We start from the raw sequence: 21844 nt of genomic DNA on the forward strand, positions 1-21844 counted from the left end.
AATTAAAAAAAAGACCACCTCTGATTATTCTGGTGGTAGTGGTGGTGGCTATGTGCCATGCAGTTGGTTCCAGCTCATAATGATCCTGTATATTGTTTCTGAGGCTATAAATCTTTATGGGAGCAGAAAGTCTCATTTTTCTCCTACAGAGCAACTGGTAGATTCGAACTGTTGACCTTGGGCTTAGCAGCTCAGCTCGTAATCCACTACAGTAGCTCACATGAATTCTCTGAGGTCTTTGAACCAAGGAAGTAAGCACAAAATTGAGTACATTAACATTTGCCTCCAATAACATTCCAAGCTCCTTGACATCAAGGACTACCCCTGATGTGTCTTTTTCATTCATTCCAGCATGGACCATGGCACATGGGGTGGAGCACAGGATAGGTGAGTAAGATATGCTTATTGATTAGTACGACTAAGAGATCTGTGTACAAGCGGAATTTCAGTTAAGAAACTTTGTAGGATTTGATCTACCAACTTTTTGAATTATGTAATATGAAATAAATAGCCTTGAATGTCTATTTTTATTGTTTTAAATAGCTTTTATTTTTTAAAAATAATTAAGAATGATTTAACTCTGGAATGGTCATAATTGCAATCTTTTATTTCATTCATGAGAAAAGAATTCAATTATTTTTATTGGGGAAAACACTGTCAGCACTTATATTTGGAAAATGTTGAGTTGAGAAATGCACTGATATAAATTCAAAATAACTAAAACTGTCAGGTTTATTGCAAAGGAAAAATGTGTTGAAACTTTAACTGTTTGTTGATTCTGCTAGGAAAGTTTATTTTCTTAACTTATAGTTCATAATGGGAAGTTACTTTAAAAGAAGATTTTGAGATGAACCTATTTATTTTTCATGGAGTTACAAATAATGTTACTTGTTTGGGCTAGAATTATTAAATGGACATTATCTGAACTATATAATATATAATTAAAGAAAACTTCTTACAAATTTCTGGTATATGTCAAATGCAGCACATCAAATATTAAAGAAACTTGTTCTTTCATTTTAGAAAAAAGAGTGCTAATAGATTATATTTTGGGTTGGGTTCTTCTCTTCAGAAGTTGGTCATAAGAAATTAATCATTTCTAATTTACTGGCAAAGAAATAGTCACATAACTCTGGTGCTGGAAGGGAACTTAATATATCAAAGACTAGGATAAATGTATAAACATTAGCAATCTGTAAACTTTACCACAAGCATGAATTTTCCAATTTAGTTTTCCTATTCTGAAAATGAAATATTGACTTTAAAATTTGATTAAAAATGAAGAGTGCCCAAAGGAGTTTTGAGAAAATTGTAACTGGATGAATAACATCCTTAGCATGAAACAGTTACGGTAACCCTGTAAACTGCTTGGTGGGGTGCCATCGTTTTCATATGAAGTGGTGAGCCATATTTAAAATATGTCAGAGTTTTAACCTGACATGAACTTGCTGATATTTAGCAGGGGGCTCTGGAAGGCTGAGGCACTGGAGTCAGGGAGATCAGTTAGGAAGCCACTGGTGGGAACTGGGAGATGAAGAGAGACAGTTTAAGCAAGGGTTTAGAGAACCTAAGACATCCCAGGAGAAAATGTAAAGGAAGAAATGGCAGACTTCAAAGAAGGTTGTGATATAGATAATGAAAGAGAAGGAAAAGACAAAATTGACCTCAATGTTTGGTTGGAAGTTTGCATGATATATATGGGTCTGGAGTGGAGGTGCTTCTCAGAGACATAGGGGATTTAATTTTGATGTGAATGTGAACAATCCTGTAAATGTAACAGTAAGGAATTTTATTATTTATTTATTAAAGCTTTTATTGTGAATTGAGTGATAGTTTACATGGGAGAACATGGGTTTGGCACTCATCCTATCGTGTTTTGTTTCATTGCAACGATTACAATCCCCTCAATGCATCCTCATTGAACAGTATTTGTTTCTATTCCTTCTGTCTTATTATTATTATTTTTTGATGTACACAAAAACATTCAGGAATATATAATCATGTAAACAGCCAAAGGGCACATCTGCAAGCCAGCCTCCTGGCTGCCAGCACACAGCCTTCCTCTTTCCATGAGCTTAGAGTCCTCAGTGGCTCTCATCTCTCCATGCCACCACTTCTGCCTCCATCTCTGATGTCGCTGCTTCTCTGGTTAGGGTCCAGGAATTTATTTTTGAAAAGCTCTCCAAAAAGGACTTTTTCTGCTTACAGTGAAATAACAAACACTGACTTGTGGTACTGTTTGGTGTATGTGAATGTACGTGTGTATATAAGTTTGTGTTTTGTTAATCATCATAAAACTCCATTAGATGAAACGATATACTATAGGATGAATGTAAAGCTAATGTTCTCCCATGTAAACTATCACATAATTCACAATAAAACATTAAAAAAACAAAAACAAAAAAACACCTCCATTAGAGCCTGCAAAGCTGATATTTGATTGATTCTATGGAGTCTGGGTGTGGTACTGTAGGAGAAAGCACTGGACCACAAGGTCGGTTTGACTTGCAAGGTCCGCTATTCAAACTCACCAATGCTCCTAGGAAATTCTATATAGGGTTGCTATGGGTCAGGAATGACTCGACGGCACTTAACAACAACAGGAAAGCTATGGACTCCTGGTGTGGTCCTGTAGGATAAGCACTGGACTTGAACCAAAAGGTCAGCAGTTCACACCTACTGGCTGTTCTTCAGAAACCCTACACAGGGTCACTATGAGTCAGAACTGACTTGACGGCACTTATCAACAACAACCAGGGAAGCTGTGACTGGAAACCAACCGAATGGCACTTAACAAGAAAAAGAGCAAGAAGGGAAGGTAGTGTAGTATCATCTCTCTCAGTTTTATTTTCCTCTATAAAGAATGGAGATAAATATTAATATCTATTTAACAGTATTACTAAGAAAATTAAAATAACGCCCACATAAAGGCATTGTACCAACTTGGCATATACTGGAGGCTCAAAAAAGTGTATTACAAAATGGAATTAAAAGATAATGGAACTTTTCCATGAACTTTTTGAAGTCCTCTTGTATGAAAACTCTTTAAAGGTTAACTTCTGTTGTTTGAGAATACTTAGATAAAAATTAAAATAACAAGCGATTGCCCACCTTCTCAATAGGCAGGGTTGCCTTTAGGATACTTACTCTTAGGTAGAACTCTCCATTTTCATTTCCTGATTTAATCCGAAAAGTATTGATAGTGTTGGCAAAAATAGTTGTGGCCTGTATCTGGAATATATCTGAAGGCACAGACCTATCAGATCGGATGCTCATGTATTTGTACACTATGGACTGGGGGATTTCTCGGCACACAGCGTTCGAGACGGGGCAAACACACCTGCTGCAGAGACAAACAAAAGAATTTACCAGTTTAACTTGGTAAAGACCAAATATTCTCATTTTGAAAAGTTCTGATTTTTCTTACTTCTCTGATGTTAGAATGTAGGGATCTTGACAAGGATTTCGTGGGTAACAACGGAAGCCGCCATGATAATTCCAACACATTTCATCTTCCCGGCATTCATTTGTGGTCTCACACTCATTTATATCTGTAGAGATGTAGGGTCAAAGAGTTTACTGACCTAAGTAAATCATAGAAGTGGCGTATTCTGGTTTTCAGGGATGAGGTGTATGGTACGATGGGCTGTGCTTAGCTTTGTTTTTACACACAAGACTGAGTAGGACCCGAGTTCATCATATTGAATTTAGGACAGAATCATTAATGTCATCTGATTATATTTTACCAAGTATGCATTGCTCATTTGTTGAATACAAAGCCAAATGCTAGTCATTAACCCCACTGATATAAAAATGAAGACACACTGTTTCTGCCCTCACAGAGATTACCGTTTAATTGGGACTATCTATATGACAGAGTCCTGGTGTGACACTGTAGGATAAAGCACTTGACTGTAAGGTTGGTTTGAACTGCAAGATTGGTGGTTCAAATCCATCAGCTGCTCCTTGGAAACCCTGTACAGGGTCACTATGAGTAGGAATTGACTCAATGGCACTTAACAACAACAACAACAACAGCCATATGACAGGAGTCCTTGGATGGTGCAAATGATTAATGTACTTGGTGGCTAACCAAAAGATTGGAGGCTCAATTCCACTCAGAGGTGCTTGGAGTAAGACCTGATGATGCTCTTTGGAAATCCTATGGAGCACGGCTCTACTCCGGCATGCATGAGGTTGCCAGGGAACCCACTTGACGGTAACTGGTTTGGTTTTTGGTTGCAGATATAGCAACAGTCAATTATAAAATAAAGTCTGATGAAATAAGAGATAGATAAGTACCCTGGAAAATTGGAAGAAGATTTTATTATTCTACCTGGGAGACCAGGAAAGGCTGAAGGAAGGAAGAGGTATTTCAACTCAACATCAAAGGGTGGTTAAATGTGGGGTTTTCATGGATATGGCAGAGAAGACCTTCCTAGAAGAGAAAGCATCAAGCAAAAAGTATGGAGAGGACAGTTTACCATCTGACTCAGGAACTTCAAACAGTGGTAAAAGCTAGAGGTGTGGTTTTTCTAATAAGCCTTAGCTGGAATGTGGTAGCCGGCACTTTGGGAGTAGATTACCTGTCCAGGGGTGAGTAGAGCACAAGAAATGAAGCCATGATGTCTCCTACCTCCTATAGCTAGCAATGTAAGAATTCTGCAGAAGAGGAGCTGGAAAAAAGGGCTGTCAGCGGTGGGAAGCAATCGAGGAAAAGGCAGCACCAAGGAAGCAGGAGGCACAGAGAGCATTATGGATAGAGCAGATTGGACAAGGACTCACTTTGGATTTGATCATTAGAAATTCCCAAAATAGTTTCACTAGAAATACATTACATTTAAGACAACAACAAAAATCTGTATGAATATCCACACCCATGACCAATTGCTATTGAGCTGATCCTGACTTATGGTAGCCTCCCCTGTGTCTGAGTAGAACTGTGCTCCACAGAGTTCCCAGTGTTTGAATTTTCAGAAGCACATTGCCAGGCCTTCCTTCAGAGGTACTTCTGGGTAAATTGGAAACTCTAACCTTTGGGTTAGCAGCTGGGCATGTTAAGAACTACCCAAGAACTCTAGCCACATCCATACCTATCTCTACTAGCTCTTTATATTTGAATATTTGATTTATATGGATGAGGGAGCTTCAAAAAGTTCATGGAAAAATTCAGTTATCTTTTAATTCCATTTTTCCATGGGCTTTTTGAAGTCCCTTACATACTTATATACATAAGCCTTTTCAAAGTCATCATTTCACACAGTTGGATATTTCCATTAATTCAATAATTTACTGAATCCTTGCTGTAACGTAGTCAAGAGCAAGCAAGGAGCTGAGATATGATTTCTTCTCTTCTCTGAATTTTCATACCACTTTGGAGTCGTGGTGTGGCAATGTGAGTTAATACACTACACTGCAAAGTTGGTTTGAACTACAAGGCAGTGGTTCAAGTTCACCAGCCATCCTTGGAAACCCTATACAGGGTGTCTATGAGTCAGGAATGACTCAACAGCACTTAACAACAGAGACATGTTCCTTTAAGGAATCCTGGGATTCCTTAAAGGATCAGCACTCTAGGATCAGCACTGAAGTTTGAACCACAAGGTTGGCAGTTCAAACCCACCTGCTGCTCCTTGGAAACCCTATATAGGGTCATTATGAGTTGGAACTGACTTGATGGCACTAAACAACAACAATATGTTCCTTTTATGGAGTCCTGCTGTAGCACTGTACAATAAGCATTGGACTGCAAGATAAATTTGAATTGTAAGGTCGGTGGTTCAAACTCACCAGTTGCACCTTAACAACCCTGTACGGGGTTGCTATGAGTCAGAACTGACTTAATGACACTTAACAACAACAAATGATCTGTTTATAGGATCTTTATTGATTTTTGCTTTGCTTTATTGAAATCTCCATTTTGGTCTCAACCCTTCTATTAGCTTCACTGCTCAAAGGCAGAGGCTATCAAACTTGCTTTTTTTTCATCCTTTTCATCACCTACTATTACTACATTGGTGCACCTGTGTTCAGCAACTTGCTTCTCTCACACACCATATGGAGATAGGTGAGCAAGATATTGTCTACATTGGACAGAGAGGTAAAACAAATAAAGGTTAAGTGACTGGCTCGGGTTCACATGGTTAGGCAAAGGTATCTTTGGTACTTCATTCTCATAACTGATAATTACTCCATGCCTTGTCTTTAGAGAAAAAACATTTTCTTTTAGTCTCCAAACTGGCTGAAGTTAGGAAAATGCATCTTTCAAGAGTTAATTACAAGAATTACCTTAGCTTGGACTGGTTATAACGAAAGAAATTGCAACCTGTTTGTCCTTTCAGTGGTTTCCTAAGTACTGTTTAGCTAGGAAACTAGATAAAGACTAGTTTGTTACATAGCGTTCAATAGTGGCAAAAGGAAATTTAATACATTTCATTTATTATTAAATTAGAACATAGTATAATCAGTACCTTAGTCATTCTGGAAACTTTTTCAGAAATTAATAGCACTTAAATAGTCAATGAGTCTGCATGTCTGTGTGTGTTTTTTAATTTTTGCAAGACTGTGGGAATGATAACAATTATTTCATTCTCAGAATCATACTTTAGGAAGTCGATTCCAAACTTTTTCATTTTTAATTTAGTTCTGTGGATGAGGCAGGAGACCTGGTGTGATGTTGTAGGATAAGCATCTGATTGCAAAGTTTGTTTGAACCATAAAGTAGGTGGTTCAAACTCACCAGCTGCTCCTCAGAAACCCTATATATGGTCACTATGGGTCAGAACTGACTCAACAGCTCTTAACAACAACATGGATGAGGCTGGCAAGGATTGGTGCAGTGCAGTGAATTACTTCATATGGCTCTTCTATCCAGAGTCTTTGCAATGTCCACCAAACAACACTTTTACCTTGCTGGGTCTGCATAACAGAAGGTAGGAGAAGATACTGATAGGATTCTATGACTCAGTTGTGAGTTAACAGAGTTAATTGTGATTCAGAGGTCTGCCTGTGCCCTGAGTATTTGGACCCTGAGAGTATGCTATCTGAGTAGAGAGGGCTGTAGAAGGAATGATTTGGTGCTTATGTTTTGGAGTAGGGGTAAGCACTTACTTTGTACCTAGAAAAGAATGCAACTTTCTTTCACACACAAAAATGACCTGGCTTAATCACTGCACATCTCCATGATATCATGACACTTTATTTGCAATTTCAGTGTCTACCTTCCCCCCCCCCATTAATTGTAACAGATACAGACTACAAAAACAACACGATTCTGACTCAAAGGTGGGTAAAATTTCATTACATCTTAATTTTCTTCCATCTTTTGATGATGGTGTCAAATCCATTTATGACCAGAAACACACAGACATTTGTTTTAAAGATTTGAAGGAAATTAGTTAAACTATCTCACTAGCTAACATCTTTGTGCATGTAATATTCACGTTAAAAATCTCAGTTAGCGTCCAGAAAGTAAAACCACATGAATATGTAATGTTTTCCTCCAATTAGCATTTACAGAATCTCTCGTACCTGGAAAGAGTTATAAAGATGTCCATTGTGCAGCGAACCACATTTTGATTATGCCCATACTTAGTGGTTGGAGTCTAGTTGAATAATCATATTGTTGTTGTTAGGTGTTGTTGAGTTGTGACCTTGTGCACAAAGAATGAAACACTGCCCAGTCCTGGGCCAACCTCACAATTGTTGCCACGCTTGAGCCCACTGATGCTGCCACTTTGCCAATCCATCTTGCTGGGGGTCTTCCTCTTTTTCTCTGACCCTCCATCTTACCCAACATGATATCCTTCTCCAGTGACTGGTCCCTCCTAAAAACATGTCTGAAGTATTAGAGACGAAGTTTGGCTTGATAGTTTATACTTTATTTTTACATACTGTGTTCCATTTGACCCTGGTGGTGCAGCGGTTTAGCACTTAGCTGCTGACCATTACGTCAGTGGTGATAAGCTTCTTTAAAGATCTGCAACCTTTGAAAACCCATCTGGCAGTCCTACCCTATCTTATAGGGTGCTGTGAGTCCCAGTTGACTCATGACAGGAGATTTCGGTGTTCCATTTAATTCCTCAACTCCTTTTTCCAAATGAGAAAGCTGAGGCCTTAACAATGTTTGGTCATTTCTTCAAGATCATATAGATAGAATAGAATAGAGGTAGGATTCAAGTAGTTTTCTGTCTTCAAGGTAAAAACCATTTCCCTTCCAACTCTATTACTAAGGAGGCTGGTAGCGTAGTGGATTATGAACTGGACTGCTAACCACAAGGGCCACAGCTAATCTACCTGTTGATTCTCGGGAATGAAAAACAAGACTTTGTGCTCCCATAGAGATTTACAGCCTCTTGTAGCTATCAGTCACAACTGACTCCATGGTGCACAAATACCACTACTCTATTACTGCTTTATGTGACTTTTATAGTTGTACTAGATTTTCTATGGTAATTACATTTTAGGTCTTGAATGAGTAGTCTTTTCCATGTTAAATCAACTGAAAAATACAAGCAAAATAAGTGGTGGGGGAAGAAGTTGTATGTTTTCTGAACTTCCTAAGAGGCTCTGAAGCATTCCCCATAGACTCTGCCTCTTCCATCTATATGTAGAAGCAAAGATCACCCAAATGCTCTTGTTTTGAAACTGTTGTTATTGTTAAGTGCCGTAGAGTTGGATCTAACTCATAGCGAACTTGTGTAGGGTTTCTGAGGAGTGGCTTGTGGGCTTGAACTGCCAACCTTGAAGCTAAAACTGACCTTACGCTCCAGTGCATAAAGATATTAACTATATTTGGATCAATAGTTTTCTCCAAAGAACTCAAGCACTTTTTAGTACACATTAGGCTGATCGTAGCTGGATCTAAACTACTACCTAATGTTTCTTGGTGTTTTAGCGAACTGAGAATGGTTTGAATTATGCCTTCCACATATATTAAGCCTTGGCTCTAGGCTAAAAGTCATGGTGAAATATTTCAGTAATTGAATCTTTTCTGGTGGTTGATTGGAAAGTGTATATATATATCATTGAAATTATGTAAGCTATAAAGTGATGTCAATATTTTATTAAAATCATTTATATTTTGTTAAAAAGCTTGATTACTTTACATTTCAAGCAAAGTCATTAACACTGAGTACCCCTGTTATGCAGAGTCCTGTAGGATAAAGCACTTGATAGCAAGGCCAGTGTGAACTGCAAGGTTGGTGGTTCAAACTCACCAGCTGCTCCTTGGCAGGGTCACCATGAGTTGGAATTGACTCAACAGCACTTAACAGTAACAGCAACCCTTTTACAGGGAGCACAATGGCTCTGCAGGATAACACAAGGTCAGTGGTTCGAGCCAACCAGCTACTCTGTGGGAATAAGATGAGGCTTTTTGCTCCCAAAAAGATTTACAACCTTGGAAATCCTATACAAGGTTGAGTTGGATTCTACTCGATGTTACTTAATGATAGCAACCCTCTTTATGAGAATTGCATACTTCATGATGAATAGAGGAAGAAAGTTCAAACTCAAGGTGGAAAAATGGAGTTCCATGGTGCAGACATAGTATCAGGAGGGACCAGTCATGATTGGTAAGGTGGAGGGTCAGAGAAAAAGAGGAAGATCTCCAGCGAGATGGATTGGCCAAGTGGCAGCATTGATGGACTCAAGTGTGGCAACAATTGTAAGGTTGGCCCAGGATCGGGCAATGTTTTGTTCTGCTGTGCATAAGGTTGCTATAAGTCAGTACCGACTCAATGGCACCTAACAACAACAACAACATGGTGCAGAATCCTATTACTTCCTCTCTGCTCTTCCTGGTTCATTGAACACTTAACAGAAGTAAAAAACTAAGACTCTCTACCAAAAACAAACCCATTGCTATGAAGTTGATTATGACTTACAGCAATCCTGTATTTGTTGTTAAGTGCCATTGAGTCGGTTCTGACCCAGAGCAACCTTGCTTGAGTTTCCAAGGAGCAACTGGTGGGCTTGAACTGCTGATCTTGAGGTTCAAATCGACTTTGCAGTCCAGCACACTAACCCACAGCACCACACCAGGATTTCTAGCAAGCCTATATAGAGTTTCTGAAATTGTGTATCTTTATGGGAGCAGACAGTTTCATGTTTCTTCACCAGCATGGCTGGAGGGTTTGAATTGCTGACTTTACAGTTAGCAACCCAATATCTAACTCACAGAATCACCAGCACTCCTTAGGCCTTGATAAGTGCCGTCAAGTCGGTTCCAACTCATAGCGACTCCATGTAGGATTTCTAAGGAGCGGCTGGTGAGTTTGAACAGCCACCTTGTGGTTCAGACTGAGTTTGTGGTCCAGTGCTTAGCATAAAATTAACCATCACAGCAGATGTGAGAAAACAGAAGCTTACCCTGACATGTTCTACTTCTCATCACTTGGTACCCCTGGGGGCACATACATGAGAACTTCCCAGGTTCATTCACACATTGATATTGACACAGGTAGCTGGAGGTTCTGCACTCATCGATATCTGTTGAATTAGACAAGAGTAAGCACACAGTACTAAAAAACGTACACATCACTACTTTGGTGATTTAGAAAACTTTTTTTTCTTTAGATGAATTTAAGAGGGTGAAAACACGGCAAACTCTGAACTAGAGTTACCAGTATTTTATAAGAAGTACAGGGACAAATTCTAACAACATCAGCTCATTTCCTCTATGATTTCATAGCACACATAGTTTTCCTTACCATCAGTTTTACTGAATCATTGCTGACAGTTTGGCTAATCCTAGACCTCACCTGACCCGCTTAACAGACTGAATGAATTTGTAGTTGACACTTCTTCACTTTGCGCTCTGCAGACCCACCCATCATACAGATTCATGCTTGCCTTCTCAGTAATTGGGTGGCTCTGCTGCCCTACTTCATCTGAGCTTTGAACTCCAAGTCCCATTCCTATGCTAGCTTCCAGAGAGGGTGATGTCTTGGCAGGGTTCAGCCTTAAGGGGAAGAATGCTTTGCATTTCTGAATGGTGATGTCCCAATACTTTGCTCCGAAGGGCAGAGGCAGCTGTTCTGAGCCAGCCATTTGATTTTGAGCACAATAGTATGATGTGAGGCCTCTCTGGGTGGGGTCTGACATTCTGGCCCAAATAAAGCTGGGAGGGTCATGAGGAAGTCAGGGAAATCAAACATCAATGGAATCCCTTTCAGGAATGTCTTGGTGCTTTTTAACACTGGAACATGCATAGGCCTTGGACTCTGAGGGTGCTCTCTCCAGTTAAATGTTTCTCTTCCTATTCAAATGGAAAGTGAAACCCAGGCAACCTAAATAATGCACCTATCACTCAATGGCAGGGATAATACTAGGGACCAGGTCTCTTGGTTTCTATTTTCATGTTTTTGACATGCAATCAGCTCTTTTCACACTTTGATGTGCACACCTGGCTGTAACAATGAGATCAAAACATAACCACCATTGTGAAGATGGCACAGGATTGGACAGTATTTCCTTCTGTCGCACACAGGGTCCCTGTGTATCAGAATCCACTGGAAGGCACCTAACAACAACAATCACTTGTTCCCCAGAGAGATTGTTAAAAATGCAGATTTTGACTATAGCTCTGGGATTGTGCCTGAGATATTGCATTTCATTCAAGCTCCCAGGAGATCACAATACTGTTAGTCATCTGATCCCACTTTGAGAAGCTACAATGAGAGCACCCTTTCAAAGGATTAGACCTGCACTACATCTAATATTTCACTTATTTTGTTTTTTCTCTTTTCTCTTGGTAGCATACTGAAAAGCTAATGCAATAAACGATTTACTAGATTGTGAAACAGAATTTCCATAGATAAAAATTTGCTTTCACAGACAGGTACATCATCACAGAGATTGCTGAGCTGGACTCTTATTACACATCATTTGGAAAACATTTTACCTTCACAGTTGAGCCTGTCACTGCTTAGCTCGTAGCCTTGATTACACTGACAGATGAATGAACCAAGAATATTGTAGCATTGCTGAGCACATTGGTTGCTGGCATCACATTCGTTTATATCTGAAAGGAAAGGTTTTATATAGACATCCATATATCTTTAAACAGATCCTTGCTCTTTTGTACCTATATCATCTGTTGATAAGTGAGTAATCCCTGAGCTGAATTCTTTGCCTTGCAGAAGCTCACTGGAAAACATCCATTTAGGTTTCATATTTGTTGGAAAAACTTCAGACGTATGCCTAATTTTTTTTTTTTTAGAAATACCAGAACAATTTTTTTTTTCCTAGGAATGACATTTAGTTTGATGTTTGATGAACCTTTCCAAAATAATTTAATGCTTCTAATAAATATACTTGCCACCATCTCTTTTGTTGTTGTTTCTGTTCAGATACAAAAATGCCAAGTCTATAAATTATTAATACAAGTAAGACACACATACTGATATGGTCTCTCAGCATGTTGTAGTGAAGATTTATCTGCGCTATTTATTACTTTTTAAATGGGTTCTTTTAAATTCCTTTACATTTATAACATAAGCCTTTGAGACTTATACAGAGTTTTGCAATGCTCTGAGGCACTGAATATTGTGAAAAGGCATCTTTCCTGCACTAGATTGTTTCCATGTCATGCCAATCTTAATACTGCATGCCGTGACATTGCATTCTGAAAGAGGAGAAGCAGCATGTAAATATCAGATGCGATTTCAGTGGAAAGTTTATGCACATGAACTTGCAGTAACCCCTTTGGCCCCTCCAACATTTATTAAATGTTAAACAGCATTCACTGCTGACTAATTGGTGTTTGTGTGTTTTTGTGTATTTCAGTTGATCCCCAGTTTTTTGTTTTGTTTTGTTTTTTTGTTTTTCTTTTTTGAGTACACCCTCAGAAGAGAACTAAAACCAAGGTCAAAGAAGTTTTCCATTCACATCTTGATACATTTTATGAAACAGATTGGCTATTATCTGTTCAGCTTTCTGATTGCATCATGGAAGTTGATAAAAACCAGCTCACTTGAGAACATAGGAAATTGGAACTTCTACAATGTGGTGTGGGATGTGCTTTGTTTGAGGACAGAAACCAGTAAGTCAGGATGGCAGTGCCCACAAAACTTACCTACGCAGGTATAGTTGTTTGCGGCCAATTGAAACCCAGGACTGCACTGGCAATAAAATGATCCTGGCGTGTTCACGCATCTTTGGTGGCAATATGGCGGGGTGCTGCATTCATCTATGTCTACAGGATCCCACACACAAAGACAGATCCAAGTTATTGACTATCCACAGCTGTTTGCTTTCAAGTTCTCAGTAGATCATTGTCCAGACAACACATCTAGGGAAGGCCTCATATTAAAAGTAACAAGTTTTCTCTTGATTTTGTTGTTAAAACTTAGGGTGTATGTGTTTTGAATACACTTGGGTCTGCATTCTGCAGTTAAATTAAATATTGAAAGCCAAGACTGAACGCTTATGCCATTCAGTGGCAAATAAACCCAATGGCATGGGTTGAGATTTAAAGGGAGAAAAGCACTTAAGACAATTTCATATATATGTGAAAATGTCAGTCTGGAAAGCTAAAAGCTTATTTATAATGACAGAAGTGACAAAAAAAAAAAAAAAAAGAATTAGGGAAGAATTAAGTGACCTGAACACAGGGTAAAATGTGATAAAATGTGCACAGGGATGCTTGCCAAGCCTTTATCACTGCGCAAATCAAATGCTGTGGAAAGAATAGGACGTGAAACAAGTTACAGCTTGAGGATGCCCTTCTGACACACTGACAGAGCTTGCCAGCACATGTCCTTCTCATATAATTATTTCCAAGTCTAAAATACTCAACTGAGAACTTGCAGAGTAGGACTAGCATCTTAGAAGCATAACAAAATGTCATTAATTCATGACTGTACACTTTGTGTCTATTCCAATGTGGTATGGGCAGTTTTAAACAATTGTGCACATACAATGTAACACTATCTTATGACACTGCTTTATGTTTAAAAAAATAACAAAGTAAACTTTATGCTGCGCTCTTTTGGTACTTGAATCACTAAAAATATAAGAGACAACATATTCAAGTAGTCTCAGAGTACGTGTTTGGATCTAGGTTCTGGCAATGACTAGTTTGGTCTTAACCTCTCAGAACATCCAACTCCTCTTCTATCAGTAATAATACAACAATGTGGTAGTTTTGTTGGGAGAATAACACAGACATAATTCCTGGAACATAGGTAACAATAAATGGGATCTGTTATTGCTAAAGCAAATGGTGATGTGCTTGAGTGCTAACCTAAATGTTGGCAGTTCAAATCCACCCAGTGATGCCTTAGAAGAAAGATCTGGTAAACTGCTTCCATTGAAAACCCTATGCACAGTCCTGCTCTGAAACATATGGGATCACCAAGATTTGGAATTGACTTGACAGCACAACTTTAGTTTAGTTATTATTATCATCAATAAAATAGTAGTTATATTTGAGAGGACTGTCACGTGGCTTCTTTCCTTACTTTGTTCAGGTGTCTGCTCAAATGCACCTCTTTAGGGAATTCATCCCTGCCCACCATATGAAATAGCATCTTCTTCCCCATCTTTTCCCTCATCCTGCTTTGCATTTCTTCACAGCACTTGACATACCTTGCCATCATGTTAAACTTTAATGGTCTATCACCTGTCTTTCCCACTATAACGTGTAGCAGGTAAGATCTGTCTCCTCTCCATGAGGAGTTAAAAAGTATTTTGTCTGTTCACTCACTGTTGTATTCTGAACACCTGGGACGGCAGGTGCTCAATTAAGAAACTGAATAAATAGAAATGTCATACTAGTTAAGAGCAATTTTAGCACAGTGATGTACTAGTGAGTCGATTCTCATGTAAGTGACTCTGTAGGACAGAGCAGAACTGGGTCTTAGAGTTTCCAAGGCTGCAGTTATTATGACAGCAGATTGCTAGGTTTTGTCTCTCATGGAGAAGTTGGTAGATTCAAACTGCTGACATTTAAGTTAGCAGCCGAGTGCCTAACTGTTGTGTCACCAGATCGCCATATAATTTGTGTCAAATCTGGAACTTGATTATATGATGATCTGGTGCTTTCTAGTAGCTCCATGAAGGGTGTGGTTCCGTAAAATATATTTGTCTATTGCTACAACCCAGCACATAGAACAGTACCTGGTGTATAGTTGGCCTTCAGTAAATATTTGATGAGTGAGTGATGTATATCTTCCTAATTAGCAAATGTCATTTGCTAGCATTTGTTTTGGTACTGTAGGTTTATAAGGGTAAGAAGTTTACTTATATTCTACTGCCGTCTAGTATAAAATGAGGCATAAAAACAAATCACATTTCAACTGTAGAAATGTGTACATGGGAAAGAGGGAGCATTGTTGTACTCTAGGTGTGGCCTGCTGACCACTGCTGGCCGTACACTATCTGGATTGGTCTGCAAAGAGTCATTGTGAGGATTTGTTTAGGAATGTCAATTTGACAGTACCACAGTATTTTTATTCTATTTAAAAATATATATATATTGTTCATGGGAGAAAGATGAGGCTATCTACTCTTGTAAAGATGTATAGCCTCGGAAACCCTAAACAGGGTCACTGAGAGTTGGAACCAACTTGATGGCATGCCACCACCACCACCAACATAACAGATTGAAAATTTATAAAAAGGATCCCTCACTAGAATTTGAGAAGAGTTGACAAATAGGGGTGGATTGCCCAATAAGCAAGTGTGGGCTTACTTGAATTTACTTACTAATCTGTAGTGACAGTTTTACATGGGTTCCACTACAGAAGCTTGTCCTTACCTTGCTTACTAGGTGGCTCTATTCCTGTCAGGGATTGTAAATTTGAAAAGATGCTTTGATTCTGACGGAAGGTGCTGTAGGGTTGGGAGAGAGACTGATACTAGCCATACCTAGAAGCAGAATCTTTGTAAATTGTTCACTACGGTTTAGTAAGTAAGCATAAGTAAGTTGGAGGGAGTGATTAATTGTACTTGGATAGATCACAGAAGGCTTCCTAGAGGTGACCTTGAGAAGGGATTTGATAGCTGAATAAGCCTTTGCCAGTTTCCTGGTGTGGAAAAAGCTTGTTTGTTGTTGTTGTTAGGTGCCATCGAGTCGGTACCGACTCATAGCAACCTTATGCACAGCAGAACGAAACACTGCCCGATCCTGGGCCAACCTCACTACTGTTGCCATGCCTGAATCCATCAGTGCTGCCACTTGGCCAATCCATCTCGTTGGGGGTCTTCCTCTTTTTCTCTGACCCTCCACCTTACCAAATATGATATCGTTCTCCAGCGACTGGTCTCTCCTGACAATATGTTCAAAGTATGAGAGACACAGTTTGGTCATCTTGGCCTCCAAGGGGCACTCTGGATGCATTTCTTCTAAAATTAGGGGTCTATTGGTTCTTTTGGCAGCCCATGGTACTTTCAATATTCTCCTCCAACACCTACTTGTTTAGAGGCACCCGATGTGGCTACATAACATACATGACATGAAGTTGGACTATAATCTTTTTAGGGAGGTGATGCTGATGCTTTGATGAGAAATGTAGACTTGGTTCTGTGAGTGTGGGAAACACTGTGAAGGCACATGATTAGATCTGAATTTAAGAAGGTGTTTTCCCATTATATAAGGAAGGGTTGTGACTATAGGTTCCAGCCTCTTTGATTCTGTCTTGGAATTCCCGATCTATAATTTTTACGTCCTCAAATGCTTATTTTCCTGACTAATACAGTGAGCAAAACTTTGGTGCCTTTGAGTTTTCCACATCATCCTTTTTGGAATCAACTTTTTAGTCACTGCAAACACTATACCTTCTTCATCAGAGGCTGAGCACTGACCCTAGCATCTTGGCACAGCCCCGTGGCCAGCAGACCCAGGCAGGTGCCCATGGGGCGGACAATGTTGACATCCTAACATCAACAGCTCATATTCTCAGGAAAAATGGATGCTGGGTACCGGTCCCCATGTTCTCACCTGCTGTTCCTAAGAGAAAATAAGGATTCTCCTGTGAGTTGTGGCAAGGGATCTAAATAAATGGACTCTTCTAAAGGAAGTCAATTACAGTTCCTCACTAGTGCTGGGCTCAGGATTGTACCCAGAACACTTTATTTTATTTCTCTAGTTTCCAATCCCATATTCTTCCAGTCATTCAAAAAACATGCAACAGATATCAGTTATGTGGTGGGCACTTTTCAGGGGCTGGGAAGACAGATAACACAAGCCAGAGCTGGGTCTTCCTCAGGACCTCATGTCTCAGACCCTCAAGTAGAGACACAGGATGTTGTTGGTTGTGTACTCCTGGCATCAGATACAGACTTGCAACATAAAGAGAGTTTGCTGCATATCTATTAAATGACTAATCACTAATTCCTAATAACAGCCTTGTGAGGAAGGGATACTATTATCTCCATATTACAAATGACAATGTTGAGATACAGCAAGATTAAATAACTTGCCCAAAGCCTCAAAAGTCAGTAGATTGTGTCCCATCTGCCATTCTATGCTATAAACCCATCAAGTAGGCCTAGATCATCTGTGCTTTAGTGCTGTTGCCCCCAAACTGTTAATTAACAATTATTTTTTCTTATCCATTCACAGTCCTCTTCAGACCCCAGCTTTCTGTTTCTGTTTAGCCTCACTTGCTAGTATGGAAAATGGATTGATAGTGACTTAATTGTAATTCTCTTAATAAACAGGAGTGCTTTGGTTTGAATGCCTGAGATTTAAACAGTTAGGATGCTCACTGCAGACTTTTGCCTTATGCACTGGGGTTCTTACCTACACACTGATCTCCTCGCTTCTGGTACCCTGGGAGGCACTGGCAGGTGAAGGAGCCTCGTAAGTTGATGCACACTTGGTCAGCTCTGCAGTTGTGCGTTCCTGCTGTGCACTCATCTATGTCTGTCAAACACACACATACAGAACAGAAAGGATTTTAGTTCATCATGATGATGTGGATAGGTCCTCTATTTTCCCATCATTCTCTTCTTAAAGAAATTGAATTTTTACTTGACTCTTAAAACCTTACTCTATAATATAGTTATCTGGAAAAAAGTTTGAAATTATTTATTAGAAAACATTTCACATGTTCAGAAAGTAATTTCATAGTCACCAGTGTGTACCACTCAGATTGAACAAATGCTAACATCTGTCACGCTGGCCTCAGCTCACTTTTATTAAATCAATGAAGTATTTCAAATATCGTTAAAGCCTTGCTCTAACCTTTTTCCTTTACCTGCTTCCCTCAAGGAAGGTAACACTATCCTTGTGGGTATGCCTCGTTTCCTGAGACATTTTCATACTTTTATGTGTGTTTTAAAATAGAATTCAATTGATGGATCTTGCTTTTTTCACCCAACATTATGCTTTTGAGATAATTTCTATTAATAAGTATTTAAAATTTTTCCCAGACAGTGGTTATAATCAAACTGTAATATTACATTACTTTTCTGTTGTTATTTTTTCAGTTTGTTTCCTCATTGATGTACAAATTATTTTTGTGCAACCTTGTGGGTAACATGATAGATAAATCAGACACCACAAACTTCAAAGTGCCAAGGATTCAATCTGATGATTATTTTCCTGGGAGAGACAAGTTACTGTTGTTTCAAATAAACATACAAATACTTCAAAAAGTATCTTTCTTCTGGGGGTAATTTACTAAATATTCCTTAAACAGGCCAACTACAATTCTAAAAAGTAAAAAAAAAAAAAAAAATAATAATAAAGGGGGTAAAAAGCTCTGTGTAAACATAATGGTGGTGGTGGTGTGCAGTAGAGTAGAGTCAGTTCTGACTCATAGCAACCCTGTATAGGGTTTCCAAGGCTTTATGGGAGCAGAAAGTCTCATCTTTCTCTGTGGAGTGACTGATAGATTTGAACTACTGACCTTACAGTTAATAGCTCAACTTGTAATCCACTATGCCACCAGAACTCCTTCTAAACATAATAAACCTGTTTTTTTAAAAAAGTGTTTTTGTGTGTTCAAAATGTGATGTGAATTTGTGATGTACATTCATATTTATAAATTAAAAATTAAATTTAATTTTGCTTTATCTATGTTGCTTTTGGAGTCTATGTATGGTGCTGTAGGATAATGTGATGGACTGCAAGGTCAGTTTGAACCACAAGGCTGGTGGTGCAAACCCACCAATTGCTCCTCAGAAACCTTACACAGGGTTGCTATGGGTCAGAACGAACTCAACAGCATTTAACCAACAACAGCAATCTTTCTTTTACATTCACTCAAGTCTCCCATATTATGAAATTAAATAACACAGTAAAAGAACTATGCAGTTTTGTCATTATTTCACAACTGAAGACTATCAGCTTTATTGAAAAATATCTTGAAACTTTTTTTTTTCTAGGTGACAAATTTAAAATGAAAACCCAGACAGTCTCAAGGGGGCTCTTAGATCAACTGTGGCAGACCCAGGGAGATATTCTGGAAGAAATGAGCAGCTTTTCTACATACACAAACAATTCAACCTGAGAATCAATATATAAAATATTTGAAAATAAGCCATCAGTAATTAGAATTAGAATTAGGAGTCCTGGTGTGGTGCCGCGGGTTAATGCACTGAACTGCAAGGCCAGTTTGAACTAAATGTTTGGCAGGTCAACCTCAGAAGCCCTATACAGGTTCACTATGAGTCAGAACTGACTCGACGGCACTTAATAACAACAATTAGAATTTATTCCTCAATTTCTGCTTTTCCTTTAAGAAGCTGTGTATAGAGTGTGGAGTCTCTGGGTGATGTAACAGGTTATGTGCTTGGCAACTAACCGAACGATACACAGGGATACCTCAGAAGAAAGACATGGTGTTCTGTTTTGAAAAGGTCATAGCCTTAAAGACTCTGTGGAGCACAGCTGGGCTCTGATACACGTGGGGATACAATGAGTTCGAATTGACTTGATAGCAACTGTGTATATATATATATATACTGGACTGCTATCCACAAGGTCAACAGTTCAAACCCACCAGCTGCTGAACAGCAACAAATATATCTGTTGTTGTTAAGTGTCATCGAGTGGGATCAGACTCATAACAACCCTGTATAGGGTCTTCAAGGATATATATAGTAGTTGTTGCTATGTACCTTGAGTTAATTCCATCTCATAGTGACCCTGTAGAGGATTTTCAAGGAGTGGTTGGTGGGTTTGAACTGCCGACCTTGCAGTTCAAATTGATCCTGCGGTCCAGTGCATTATCCTGCAGTGCCACACCAGGACTCCATATATATATATAAATAAAGTGCTGTTGAGTCAGTTCTGACTCATAGGAAGGTGGTTCAAGGTTAGTAGTTCAGACACACCAGCTGTTCCTTGGAAACTCTATACAGGGTCACTATGAGTCAGAACTGACTTGACAGCTCTTAACAACACACACACACACACATATATATGTACATGTATAGTATACATTACACCAGGGACCACTCTCTAGCTATTAAAATACGTTCATATAAATATATATATTTTTTCTTTTATAGAAATCTAGACATTTTAAGACATTATCTGTGTACCTGCCTCTCTATCTATGTATCTGTGTATCTATCTATGTATCTATATATCCGTCTATCTATCTATCTATGTATCTATCTATCTATCTATCTATCTATCTATCTATCTATCTATCTATCATCTACTTATTTAGCTTTAATAGCTAGAGGGTGGTCCCTGATGCTGTTTTATCTTTTGTTTTTCTGTATTTTCAAGTACAGTTGCCGCAGTTACACTGGTCAATGAGACAATGCAGGAAGCTCAGATTGAAAGAGGGTTGTCCTCAGATACTGACTTCAATTAGCTGAGTGTAGGAAAGATAGAAATTCTTTCTATATAAAAGAGGGAGGAGAGATGAGAAATACATGAGTGAAGTCTGGCCAGTCATTGGAGAATAATCTATAAAAACCTTGACTTACATAATTATTTTAACCTGGTTTTAAAGTTGTGACTATTTAGAAAAGTTTTGTTTGGAAATGTATTTTATTATTTTCAAGCCAGTGATTATAAACACTGCTCTGTACTCTGTAAACGTGCAGCAATCTCCCTTTGAAATTATTTACTCTTTTTTGCATCTTTTATTATTTTCTCATATGCACATGGCAGAAACATTTCTACTGGGGATTCTTCAGAGCTTTATGACTTGCTAATGCAGAAATGACAGCATAATTCCTATTGTTTTATGTCAAGAACATGTGTCAGCATTTGCAGCGATAACAGCACTGAGAGATATTGCAAAGTTAGATTTCAGATGTGGCAAGTTTCCTCAGTGTGTGCTGGTGGGAGATCAAGGGCTCCAGCTGCTGCATTTTAGAAGGGAGGCCTCATCAGTACTGACACTTTTCTTTCTTAGACCTCTCTCTGCAAACCATCTCCACCCCATTACATTCCTGATGTCCTGAGATCTTCTGCTTTGTCATTGTTCTTGTCACTCAGATAAAGAGGTGATTTTATATATCCTGTGTAATTGTGGTTGGGTGCCACTGAGCTAATTCCATTTCATAGTGACCCCATGTGGCAGAGTAGAACTTCCCCCATAGGATTTTCTAGGCTGTAATATTTACAATCCATCTCACTGGGGATCTTCCTCTTTTTCTCTGACCCTCCATCTTTCCAAACATGATATCCTTCTCCAGCAACTGGGCCCTCCTGACAATATGTCTGAAGTATGAGAGACAAAAGTTTGGCCATCTTGGCCTCGAAGGAGCACTCTGGCTGTACTTCTTCCAACACAGATCTGTTGGTTCTTTTGGCAGCCCATAGCACTTTCAATATTCTCCTCCAACACAATTCAAAAGCATCAATTCTTCTACGGTCTTCCTTATTATTCACTGTCCAGCTTTCGCATGCATATGAGGTTATTGAAAA

General features: G+C 38.9%; 1 protein-coding gene across 3 annotated transcripts in view; it reads right to left on the reverse strand.

The window, feature by feature from the left end:
- EFEMP1 (EGF containing fibulin-like extracellular matrix protein 1) overlaps positions 1-21844 on the reverse strand; it is a 93097-nt gene that overhangs the window by 9744 nt on the left and 61509 nt on the right. For all 3 annotated transcript variants that reach the window (XM_006868020.1, XM_006868019.1, XM_006868018.1), the window contains 6 exons: positions 17750-17872; positions 13079-13198; positions 11906-12025; positions 10372-10491; positions 3428-3551; positions 3148-3343 (listed from right to left, as the gene is read on the reverse strand). In XM_006868020.1, the coding sequence (XP_006868082.1) occupies positions 3148-3343; positions 3428-3551; positions 10372-10491; positions 11906-12025; positions 13079-13198; positions 17750-17872 (803 nt within the window). The remainder of the gene's footprint in view (positions 1-3147; positions 3344-3427; positions 3552-10371; positions 10492-11905; positions 12026-13078; positions 13199-17749; positions 17873-21844) is intronic.

The sequence above is a fragment of the Chrysochloris asiatica genome, unplaced genomic scaffold, assembly GCF_000296735.1.
Source record: "Chrysochloris asiatica unplaced genomic scaffold, ChrAsi1.0 scaffold00114, whole genome shotgun sequence".
In the NCBI taxonomy this organism is placed as follows: Eukaryota; Metazoa; Chordata; class Mammalia; order Afrosoricida; family Chrysochloridae; genus Chrysochloris; species Chrysochloris asiatica.